Source organism: Chlamydotis macqueenii, chromosome 1, assembly GCF_036417535.1.
Source record: "Chlamydotis macqueenii isolate bChlMac1 chromosome 1, bChlMac1.mat, whole genome shotgun sequence".
NCBI classification, from domain to species: Eukaryota; Metazoa; Chordata; class Aves; order Otidiformes; family Otididae; genus Chlamydotis; species Chlamydotis macqueenii.
Window position 1 is genome coordinate 16042418 of NC_141556.1, and position 12869 is coordinate 16055286.

Here is a 12869-nt window from a genome sequence, read left to right on the forward strand (position 1 = left end):
ACAGAATAATTCCGAATTCTCTAAATAATTGCAGGATCTTTTGGCTTATTTTACCTGAAACAACTGTAAATGTTTTCCCCATCATGTTAAGACTTTCCTTACAGGGCTTGTCCTTTTAAACAAGTTCTGTCCTGAAACCCTGAACAGGAATGGGTACCTTGGAGGCTTTATCTGTTCAGCTTTACCTGGCTCAACTTGTTATAAAAAGCGCAGTTAAAAAAAATACAATCAATACATGAAGATCCCACAGAACACCAGAAGCAGTCATGTAATTACAGCAGTAAATACACAGTATTTTACAGCCAGGTTTCTGTCTACGGCTCAGGGTAGACTTCAGACGATGAGTGCAGCTTGACCCTTTAGGTAAAGAGCCATGCAAATGTTTGGTTAGCCTGTCCTTCTTTATTTATCCAGATCCACAATATTAGCTGTCAGTACATGACTACCCCTTTCAGGACATGATTCAGACTCAAACAGTTACTCAATTACTCAACTGGACTTTTTTTTTTGTATTTAGAAGTTTCATATCACTCATACTCCTAGGCAGGAGAGCGGGGAATAAGGACTCACTGTCATGTGTATTTTGATAGCGTACATAAAAGAAGCACTCTAACAAAATCTTGGGGAGATATGTAAATCACATGGTAATATTTCAAAATTGGCCTGAATAACTGCAACATCTGTACTTACCAAGGTGTAACAGGATGGCCAGCCCCAGCCTCATGCCTCCCTGTGAAACTCAAACTGGTAAAGCTGCAAGAGAAGAACTGGTGGGTCACCCGGTGCTCTCCCTCACCAAAGCACCCCTTGCGTGTAGGCTTATCCAGAGCCAGTGTTCAGTGAAGTGACAGAGCCATAATAAAAATGGAAAAGTTAAAAGGAAACCCTGGCTTTGATTTTGATTTAGCAATAATTTCTCCTGAAAATTTTCAACACTGAAATTGGGATGAAAGCAGAGGGACACCTCACAAGGGCTTCCAGAGAAGATTATAAAAACATATTCACACTTAAAGTAAAAACAAAATGCTACCAGGAAAAATATAGTAGTATTTGAATATAAGCTATTTAGTCTTAATTAAATTCAGCAGGGCTGTTTGCAGAGATCTAACCCCTTCTCTGGAGGCTCATGTTTCTTGCATCGACTTCAAACAAAGACCGAGGTCCTATTGAAGATGCCACTGAGAAATGCCTGAAGTCAGGGTCTATGAATTTTGGCAGAGACAAGTTTATAACTGCATCTTTAAGCGTGGTGGGGAAAAACAGGTAATGTCAGTATCAATGCAAAAGACTCGTACAGGGGAACCTCAGCGTGAACCCCAGGGAGGTTCATTGTGGCATTTACTTCACACCCTTCCTACCTGGAGGAAAATAAGATTTGCCAACACAAAACCTCTGTTGGAAAAACAGAAGGCAGCCATGGCTATAAAAGACAACCCAGCATCCTGCCACCAAGTAGAGCTCCCGAACTGCATCCTGACCCCATCTTTGCACCTTCCACCTCTTTCTCCATCTGGAGGCACCAGCAGGGCCAGTGTGCCCTGATGCAGCTCCAGCTGCTGGGGCATCCTCATGTGAGCATGATTAAAGTGTCACTTCCCAGCTCCGTTCTTGTTCCTCACTTTCATGCAACCATGGCGGTGCTGAATGAGCTAAGATGAAAGAACCCCCTCCAGAGTAGAGGGAACAAAGAAAAGGCTTTCAAGGTATTTCAGATGTTACAGGCTCCACATAGGCTTGGTTCATGCAGCTCCATACAGCACATGACACAACAGCCAATATCTACATGGCTATTTTAGCAACCACAGGTAGGGAAAGTTATCAAGGGTCACCAGCCTTTTGTGCTGCTTCAGCTCCTCTCACCTGCCATGACCGCAGAGAGCGTGGCGCATGATGGGGAGACAATGCCAGTGAGCATCCATGCCAGTGAGCATCTGCACACCTGCACTTGGCTCTCCAGCTACAGAGAGAGCTGGCAGCAGAGTCGGTATCCGAGGCAAAACTGAGCAAACATTTTCCCACTGAGTTGGACTTTAAATTTTATACTCTGTCAGAATGATGGACAGACTCAGAGGTGACATAAGCTGCGACAGCACTGCAGTAAAATACAGATATCCATGGTAAGAGTAATCTTCAAAGTCATATGTCCCCATCCTCACCCTGTCTAACGCTGTGACGTTCAATACCAGTGATACTCTTTAAACATGAGTCACTTTAACAGACAAACAAGGACCAGCAAAACCCCAACATATTTTAGTTCCATGTGTAGCAGGAAAATTAAATACTGAAGAGGTCTTACCTGGGTTTCAGGCAGCCAAGTGTTTCAGCTGGAAACGAGCACAGCCGACTGAGGGAAGCAAGCAAAGGCAGACCTGTGCGCTTCAGCTGGAGAAGACAGCGCGTCCCCCGAGGCACCGAGGTGGGGATGAGAATGAGACCCAGCCTGCAACCTGCCAAAGGGGTTGATTTGTGAACTCTTCCCGCCGGGGCTTCTGGCATTAGCAAATATGTGCTGCGAAAGAAAACTGTGACAGGTTAAGTTTATGGCAGAAAAAGTTCATACAACTGCAAAGAGAAGGCTGGGGTTCTTAAAGTGCTGGCAAACAGCTCTTTAATTGTTGTTTAATTAAACAACCGCTCAACTGGTCCAGTTTGCAACTGAACATTAAAAGTCTTTACAGCTGTTTAACATCAGCAGTCTAGTGGCACTGGTTTATCTGAATATGGGCTAGAAAGGATCTCACAGTAGCGGTGCAAACAGTCTGGGAGGGGTGATTTTGGGTTTTGAAGTGACCATAAACATGCCTACCTGAAAGCTGTGATTGCAGCCCGTGTGGATGTATTGAGCCAGCTTCAAATTAGCTCAAGATCTGGATCTCTGCCATGAGCACTAGATTTTTTTTTTTTTTTTTCTCAATTTAAAGCTAAAGACAACATGGCAGCCTGAGTCACAGCTTTGCATTTCTGCACAGGCTTTGCCTGTAACTGCCCACAGCAATAAGCATGGGGCAGGGTGGTGTGCAGGATACAGCGGCAGTCACAGGAAACCTGGTGATGGAGCAGCTTCGAAATGATGTTCATCAGCTCACATACAGAACTGGCTACTGGCTTTTGATGTCTTTGTTAGAAACTGTGGTGCTTTGATTCCAGTTTTCAGAATTGCAGGCTGTCTTGGATACACATTTTCAGTTATCATACCTTAACAGTTCTGTTCTGATTGTTTGTAAGGCTTAAATTGTGATTGTCTGTAAAGTATCATCACATCCTCAAATGGAAGGTTTTCTAAATGGGCAAAATATGTATTTTATAAACGATTTACTGCATTTCTTTTGGTAGTTCCTATTATTTCAGAGAAAAAAAAAATCACAAACCAAAACATGTTCTTTAATCTCATTGCAATGCTTAGTACTAAGTGTCCTCTGCCATTACTACAACTTTTCACTCTATCAGAAATAATTCATATACTTACATTTTTGGAAATTATTTTCCCCAAGTGCATGTGGAAATTACTTGTGGAGACTTTTTTTTCAGGCTAATTTAATCTGCACTTGGTTTGTATTCATGCATGATTAAATATTGTACAGATGGTTTATATTTAGTGGACTTCAATATTAAAAAATAAAAGACTAAGTGATCTTAGTAAGATATTGATCTTACTTTTTATGTAAGCAGTATGTCAAGTGCTCTCGGAAAGAGTGACATATAACTGAAGAAAGTATTATTATTATTATCATGCTACTAAATTACAGAATGGTTGACATTTTATTAGCATATTTGCTAGGAAATTCAGATTTTGTTACAAAGAAGTTATGTGAGAAGTAAATATCAAGGAAGATTTATTTGCAGAATATAGCCAGTCCTATCTTTTGATTTATGTAGGACCCCAGGCAAGGAGGTTTGAAACTGCTTGAGGCAGGGATTAAGAAACTTCTTTCTTGCTTCTTTAATCTCTCCACTGGTAAAGGATCTGGATTTATAACGCATCACTCATCCCATGCTGGCTGGAGGGCAGATGGCATTGGTGTGTGATTTTTCAAGTCATCACAGGTCCTACAGTTGTCATTTCTTAGACATATCTGCAATACACACAAAGGACAGGAATTGCCAGCGCTCCAGTGTATATTTGCTTCACAGACACCAACCAGCAGTGAGGGAAAAGAGACGGAGCAGAGGCAGAGCCATGCTTCAGAGCCTGGCACTGGGATGCCAGCTGATGGGCAGCTGGCACCAGCCCATACAGATACACATTTTCCTCCGATGGCCATTCTGAATTAAAATGTCTCTTTGGGTATATGGATTTTTTTCTCCTGTAATGAAAATGTGAAAAACATCAGAAAAATAAAACATAATTATGGTTTCCTTTAAAGTTTCAATAAAAAATAAAATTATTTGAGCTTGGGATTATACTTGCCATGTGAAAAGTAAGTATTTAATATAAACAAATCTCCTAGGCTTCCTTTAGAGTAAACAGAGAAAGACAGGGATCCCTACAGGTTCCATCCCACCACCTTCTTTAGATACTTACTTTAAAGGCGTAAATCCCCCTTCAGAGGCATCTGCTGCTTTCCTTTGTTTATCGGCAGCCTAGTTCCCTCCCTTAGGAGACATGCCTGTATTTTAAGAAACTAAAGCATACCAAAATTAATCCCATCCATAAAGAACTGGCCAAAATTGTAAATGAAATCTAATGGTCTGAAAAGCAAACCCATCTTTCTACATTTGCCTCTCTCTTCTTTCATTTCTGCTCTCGTTTCTTCAAGCACACCTTATGCTTAAAGTGTAATTTGTCAAAAGCAAAGACTGCATTTTTTTTTGTTTTTTACACATTTGAAGAATGTAGCAATGAATAATAAAACCAGAATGAAGTCTACACTTACAATAAAATAAGGTCAGTATTTTATTTGACAGATCTGACCAGCAGACAGCTAAGGACAGCAGAAGAATACGCCGTGGAGCTCAGGGGCAGGGAGAGACAGAGGCCACTCTGTTCCCTAGCCTCCTTGTCTCCACTTCCCACCAGCTGGCTGACCCTCTATATCTTGTATCCTGCAGCAAACAGCTACTTTAAAAATTGTATTTAGTAATTGTTTAAAAGAGCTTTTCCACATTTCAAAAGGATGCAAAGTCTATATATTGCTTATGAGAAGCTTCTTCGTTTTATAACAGTCACAGCACCCCATGGTGTCCTTCACCTTTTGTGTGCAAGAGAGGTGTTTGAAGTCTTTGGTTTTTTCACCACAAACAAGAAATCCAGTTGCAACTTGAGTGTTATCTCCCTGGCAGGCACAGCATTGCTGGTTGTTGTAATCAACGCTAAAGAGAAAAAAGAAAGAGAAGATGATGAATTATTTTAAAATATCAGAGTGATGATTGTTTTTAAAATTGTTTGATTGTTTTAAAATATCAGTGTGATTTTCAAAGTGCTATTCAAGATAAAATTTTTCATGTTATTTTCTATGGTCCTAACACTTCTACGTTGGCAGCGTAACTAACTGGTAGGATGAGAAGCCTGGCACCTACCTTGTTGCAAACTCGTGTTAGTTTACTCATAATTGGTGAGTGCATGCAGTACAGCTGGACAAGGCTGTTTCCAGGAACTCTCACATCAATAAATAAAAGTGCTTAAAATTTTTCACTTTTAATTGCTTTACTGGCCTATTAATGAGAAATAATTATTCTCCCTAAATTCAACAGAAAAAAAATGGATTACTATGCATGGAAACACAGCAGAGGGGACCAGAAAGAAAAAAAAATAAGAAAAGGAATATGCTCAGGAAGAAACACCTGAAGACACATATGAGGAAAAGGAAGCAGAAGAGCTTTTCCAACCTCCACAAGGTGTTGCAGCCTGGTCTCCAGGGCTGCCTCTGGCCCCTCTCACTCTTCTTCCTTCCCAAACAGACCTCCTGGATGAACCTCAAGCCTGCTTCACCTTCACCCTGGGGGTACTGACAAACTCTGTTATCAGTACCCATCTCTGGCCGCTATGTCCAGATGCCACAGGTCTACACTCACTGGTGACACACTGCACAGGATCAGAGGCACAGCAGTATTGATGCCAGGGATGTGGACAAAGGCTGAAGCTAAAGTACCAGCAGCGGAGAACTGTTAGATCAGCACAGCCATATGGTGAAGCTGAACTCGTAGGTGCTCTGGACACCCTCCCAAAGGGGCCTGTCTCCCTGCCACAGTCCTGGTGAATAGTCTCTCTCTCCTTGTATCAGTAATCATGGCTCCTCAGGGCTTGAGACATGGCCCTGCTTTTTGTTTTGTACATTGTTAGGATAGCTATGGCATGCTTTCAGACGTTCAAGCCAAGGTGCTTCACATTAGTCAAAAAAAATGGCTATTTTTAAAGAAAATTTGACCAAAGATTTTTTTGGAAAGACATTTGTTCAATTACTTTCTTCAAGAAAACAAAAACTGCAAAGTACACACAACACAAGCTAGAGGGTACAGTTCTTCCAGCTCTGCCAACAAATTGACTCTAGCAGTGTGACGAGCAGTTGTTGAATTAGATTTACCTATATGGTTTTAAAGAGTCAATCATACTTTGTTTTAAAATATCAAGCTACATTTTGGTGAACATATAAAAGACCAAAGAAACCCCTTAGTAAACGAGAGATTAAAATTCTATCAGAGCTTTAAAGTACAATTTGTATGAGGACAATACACGCAGAGCTAGGATGACAGCAAATTTTTCATGACAGCCACTACCCTGCAATATAAAATAATGAAGTTTTTCAGTGGAAAGCTTTTTCCACCACAGTATCTCTTAACAGGGCATAACAGTGCTCTTATTCTGCTAATGGCCTCTGTATCATTGAAAGTGCTAAGAAAAGATTGTCCTATTTTTATTCACCCATATTTGTGGCAATGTTCTGTTTCAAATCCCTATTCTTAGATTTTCCATATCTATCAGCCTAAATTATCCTAAGTACTTTTCTCTAGGTTAAACTAAATTCTTCTGCAAAGGTTAAATTGATGTTTAGAAATTATCCAGAGATCAGAAAATCTCTCAGGTCCCTGAGGAACCTTTGTGGCCTACTGGCTTAGAAATGTTTTGTTACCAATACAGAAACCTTCCACCTCATAGTCTGTTTGGGAGCTAAGGTGTATGTTTGGGATATTTTTTGTGGGGAATAAACAAAAATCAGAACCCAGGATACCACAATTTAAAGTACAAATAAAGAGAAAATAATCAATTCCACAAGCTCCCCAAAAAACGTAGGAAATTGAGACCATCAGGAGGAGAACCTGACAGACAGAAGGATGACAACTTCAGTTTGAGGAGGGAAAACGGTGGAGAGAAAAATGTGTCCAATGGAAGACAAGGCTGGCTGCAGCAGCAGCAAGAGCATCCACTGCAGAGCCACCAAAACCCAGTGTTTAGAGAGCTCCCATGGCTCTGGTCAGAAGCATAAAGTAAAACCAGCTCTTCCACCACCCTGGGGAGCATCGAAATTGCTGGTCTGTGAAATTAAAGAAGTCTGCCCTCATAGGTTACTCTTATTTTTTAGAAGAACAGCAAATTCAAATATTATGTTCTAGATTGGCCTAGAATAAAATAATTTTGGTTCATTTAGTTCATTTTGGTTAGTAAAAGTGAAATGGACTGAAAATAACTTTTGTTTCTCATTACTTTGTTAGCTGGAAGAAATGGTTTCTTTCTCATATAACTGGAAAACAAAAGCAGCACAAAATCACTAGAAATCTGAAAAAGCATGTTTAGACTGAAACAAATAAAGCTTAAGGAAGCTGCAGAAATAGAAAGATTTGCATGGTGAAATAACTGGGAAATTTGATGTTTTCACCTGTAGTCACCAATACCTGCGATACACATGGTGTCTGGCTCTGCACGACAACAGCACTCTCACACGGCCCCTCTCCTGTGGTCACCTACGATGTCCCTGGTTGCAGAAGACGGCAAGCACAGAGCAGACAGGCATTAGACGAACCAGAGCTCAGCCAAAAGCCTCAACAGCTACACACACCTTCTTTTCCCTAAACTTGGCAATATAAACAGCTAAACTGACATTTTTGAGATTCTCCATTTTCGATCCCAAAAGAAATTTAACACAAAAGCTTATGGGAAGTATTTAAATCTATCAACATACACAAGTTAATTACCTAAAAGTATGACAGAATAATGGCTGGCTATCAGCTGTTTAGTTTTACCCGTGTCTATCCTGGAACATCTAGAATCTGTACAAACACAGGGAGCATCACACATAAGCCATGCATAAAATAAGTGAGGGGGTAAGGGGAATGATTAGATTTTGTCATGGACCCTAACGACATAACAAACGTAAGAGTAGCACAGCAATAACACCGCATGCTAGCAAGTTGGGAACTGGTGCATAGATTTATATAATTTGCCAAGGATTGAAAATATATAACCTCTGCTTTATCTTTCTCTCAAGTACTTAATGACACCAGATGGGAGAAAGTAGAAAAATTAATGTCTCCCTTCATGTTGCTGATCTCCCCTTCTCATACGGAAAGGAAGTGTTGACACCACCAGGCAGGAGCAGCTGGTACGATGGAAACCCAGCCAAGCACAGAAAATGCCAGCAGCAAACCTGGAGAAGAAAACACCTCTCGCTTTCAAACACTATTATTGAGGCAATTCCTTTCCAGCAGAAGGCAGGAAGAGATCTTTGCCTTGCTGACCATCTGTGTGAAGCGCATTTCAACAGGAATTGGTTTGCTCACTTGTTGCCCATCCTTTCTCACCAGATAATTTGTGACCATTATCCCGAGCTCCTGACAGTGGAGTCAAGGAAGTAGGTGTCTATGAGCACTGAACCAGACGGCACTTGAGAGTCTCTGCTGTATCTTGAAGGGTCAGCAGCCTGCAACAGAAAAGAGGGTAGAAAAGGATCAGAGCTTTGGGGAAGCCTGGGGCAGTTTGAAGTCAGGGACTGAGAGGGTGGGAGAGAAAAGAGAAGCAGCTGATTCAGGTACCCTGGCAGGGAAAAGATTTAATGTTTTGAGAAGGTCCACCGGTACTGGCAGGGACATAGACTGGGCAAGGAAGATGCGGAGAGAGCGGGGCAGGGAATTAGAGAAGATGTTGGCAGTTGTTGCTGGAAGTTGTGGCTTAGACAGGTGGACATGAAGAAAGTTCTGTGTCCTAGGAGTTTGGAAAAAAAGTATCGTTATGCAGGAACAGAGGCTGAAAAAACCCAGGGCTATTCACAGGCACGGCTACAGGGTCTCCAGGGCTACAGGGTCTGTGCAGAAGTGTAATGTCTGTTTAAGAAGTGGGGATGCATTGGACTTACCGGGCATTTTGAGGTGCTCACATAGGAGCATCCTGACCCCTTCAGATTGCCTTGCAGAAGTGTCCTGAAAATAAACTGAAACCCTGGTGACTGCCAGATTACACTTAGAGTAGATAAAGCTTCATTAACAGTTGTTATTTTTGCTAATGTTCAGCTCTCACCAATCATGTTCAAATTGTTACAGAAAGCAACAGGCATGGTCAAATAAAAAAAAAAAAAAAAAAAAAACCAAACCACAACCACACAACACCAAAACACAGAGTTAATGTTCTTTATTATTAAAATCAAAACAATATTATTATAAAGCAAAACCTTTCTAGCAATTTACCAAGATTTTCTTACAACCTGTTTGGCCTGGCAGAACATCAAGGGAATAATTGTCAAGAAAACTCTAAAGATTTACTTCTTATAGAGCCCAAACAATTAAATGTGCATACTTACCTACATAGATTTCACAATAAGTTTGGGGAACCTTGTTCTGTTGACTAAGCATCAACTTGCACGCATGCTACCAGTATATTTGTAACAGCAGAAGGGTCACAACAACTTGAAAAAATTTGATAAAATACTAGTAAGGCTATGTCAAACTTGTTATTATTTGCAAATATCCTAGTATCAACATCAGCTCACATAGGGCTTATCTTGACCTTTCCTGAACCCTGAAAAAAACTGTAGTGTCTTTTAAGCAATTAATAAACAGCAATGCTTTTTCCTCTATCAAGGGCAAACCATTCATACCCTCCACTATGCCAGCTAACACTGTTCTCAACAAGGTAGCCCTGCAGAAGCCCAAATCCTTCCTATCATCCAGGTTTTTAAGACCAGTGATACTTTTCAAGACTAAGCTTTGTGCTGGAACACAGCAAACTTGTAGCAAAGGAGTAAAAAATTATGATTATTTGTGAATACAACTTCAAAGAAACTTTGAGAAAGCTGTTTATTAGTGGTCATGTGTTTTTTTTTTTTTTTTAAAAATCCTCGTTCCAAAGAATGGAAAACAGAACATTAAAACCAAAGAAATACTGAAGGTCACAACGTACACTACTGTGTCTTTGTCTCCTGATAGTTGCTGGCCTTGTGCTGACTGTTTAGACAATTCAAGACGCCATTATGCTAAAGGATTAGTGTTTTTATGTAACTTAATCAATTATAAAAATATTTCTGCTTTGTAATCACGATCTAATTACTAAAAATAGCCAAGCGGTGATGGATCAGGATTTATTACTAGCTTGACATCTGTAATCTAGACAAGAATCCAGCTCAGTGACTGACATTCCCTTCCTCCCTCCACACACCATACAATCTATCAACAACATATAGCAAATCTCTGCTGAATGAAAGACACAACTTTGAATCAGTTATCTGTCTACACCAAATAATCTAAATTCTTGGAAAAAGGAAAAAAAAAAAAGATTACACTGTATAATTTTTAACCGCAGCTTTCACAGTACTTCACTTGAGTACAGTACTTATCTCAGCTTCCCTGTGAGTGAAGTATAAGCCTCATGAAGAAGCTCTATAAATTACATTTTAAATGTTAGCTGAGTCACAGAAATATTTAAAAGATGAATTAGGATTAATTTATCTTAAAAAAAAAAAAGATTTGTAGTGGTAAACAATTTTGGATTACGCATTAGAACAGCGGTGATTCCACAGAACAGAGTTGTCCTATTTACACGACGAATTCCTGGCAAACAGGATTGTTTCAGATAGCCTAAGCACCTTTAACGTATTTCTCCTTTCAGTGAACCAGACTGTTTTGCTCTGCAAAACCCAATGAAAATAAAATTTCATGAAGATCATTTAAAAAAGGGTCCCTCAGAAGAGCAGAAGGGGGACTGAGTTGGAAAAAATATGTAGAAGACTAGAGACCAAGGCCTCCTTTCATTGCCACCTCGTTTTTATCTAAGCCAGCCACAGACATACCAAGAAAACGGAAGACCGTAAATAAACACCACCAGAACGACGACAGCCACCTGGATTACCGCACCGCGGTGCGATCGCAACTGCCGCTGACGCGGGAGGGTAACGCCACCCAGGTTTGGGGCGGGGGGCGGGTTCCCGCTCCCTGGCTGCCGCCCGCCTCACGCGGCCCGCGGGCCCGGCCGGCCTCGCCAGCCCTGCGCCTCCAGCGGGCCGCCCGGCGCGGGGCAACCTGTGACCGCACAAACCCGCCTGAAGCATTCGCTAAAGCGGAGGACGTATAAAGGCCGAAATCCTCCTGCGATGAAACGGCTCCGCCGCCTCAGGGGCAGGCGCCAGACGCGGCCGCTCCTAAGGTAAAGCGGCGGGAGCGGCCGGCAGCCCTCAGGGCCCCGCTCTGAGAGGGCCCGCGGTTGACGCAGCACCTCCCTGAGCGGGACCGCGGCACGGGACGACCGGCTGCGCGGCTGCGGGGCAGGGGTCGGGGACGGCCGCGCCCAGCTCCCCGCAGCGACCGGCGAAGGCCCCAACCGGGCGCCCCATCGCGCCGGTTCCTGCGAGCGTGGCTCCTCCCCATTGGCCGCGGGGACCCCCCCGCCGCCGTCCCCTCTCCACGTCGCTCGACGGCTGCTGCGGGACCGAGTGTTCCAGACCCACTCTCCCTCACTGCTACCCCTCACCACTCACCCCCCCAGGACTGATTTTCTTCCCCTCCACCCCCTTTTCAGCCACTCCCACCCCCTCATCTCCATATTTGCTCTAGTGCACCTGCACTTACTCCTCCTTCTCCTTCCTAAATGCCACCTGGATGCCTCCACGTTCCGGTAAAGCGGCTGCTTTCTACCCCCAGCCCCTGCCTGGCCTCGTCCGCTCTCCGCCGCCTCCGGGCTCTCCCGGCCGGGGGCGGCTGGTCCCCTCACTGCTGCTACCCGGCCCGCTTCTCTCGCCCTTTCTCCTTAACTCAAGGCGCCTTTTCAGCCGTCGTGAACCACCTGTGCAGCAGCAAGCGATGGGGGTTTGGGTTTAGTCTCGAAATGCTTTAGCCAGGCTTTTAATTCTGCCTTATGTATCTTGTGTACGGTTTCGAGCACGTTAACGCTGAAGTGTCTTGAAGCGCAGGTGGGAATTTGTGCATGTTTACATTTCATCCTCCTGTTTGGTCTACCATCATCTCTGTTAGTCTTGCTATCAATGTGCTTCATAGCCTAATATTCATGTTTTTTTTTTTTCCTGTCCTTCATTTGTGGTTTGCAAAACTGCACGGGTATGAGACATTATCTTGTGTGGTTTCCCCTCTGCGCACATCAAGGGACTTCATAAATCACCAGTGTTAAGAAGTGCTGGGTTTTTTGGCAAGGCAGTTGTATTTTTACGTAGATGACTGCACTTAGGTCTCAGGGTGCTTTGGGATCTTGTTAAATACCGTAGTGAAGCAGCAGCTGAGGGGCTGGCCCTTGGCTCGCCTGCATGGCTTGCAGTTGACAACTGGATTTCTTCCTCCTTTCCTGCTCCCTTCAAGCTCTGGATGGTAATCTGGCAGGTGCTCATAGGCTGCCATCACGGAGGTGTGATCAGGAGAACAGAAAACAAGTGTGCAAGTGCATAAGGAAAGGGGCACAGTTTGAATTGGAATAGTCTGGTATTTGGTAGATGCAATGATGG

The 12869-nt window shown here is 42.9% G+C and overlaps 1 protein-coding gene and 1 long non-coding RNA gene across 3 annotated transcripts in view; both read right to left on the reverse strand.

Annotated features, from left to right (window-relative positions):
• LAMB4 (laminin subunit beta 4) overlaps positions 1-724 on the reverse strand; it is a 42278-nt gene extending 41554 nt beyond the window's left edge. For both annotated transcript variants that reach the window (XM_086739960.1, XM_086739959.1), the window contains exon 1: positions 691-724. In XM_086739960.1, the coding sequence (XP_086596086.1) occupies positions 691-724 (34 nt within the window). The remainder of the gene's footprint in view (positions 1-690) is intronic.
• A 4186-nt stretch (positions 725-4910) lies between these two features.
• On the reverse strand, positions 4911-11523 carry LOC147601978 (uncharacterized). Its single transcript, XR_015257551.1, has 5 exons — positions 11240-11523; positions 9726-9830; positions 9285-9348; positions 8734-8852; positions 4911-5310 (listed from the first exon to the last, which is right to left on the reverse strand). It is a non-coding gene; the product is annotated as an uncharacterized LOC147601978 (long non-coding RNA).
• Positions 11524-12869: the final 1346 nt, after the last annotated feature.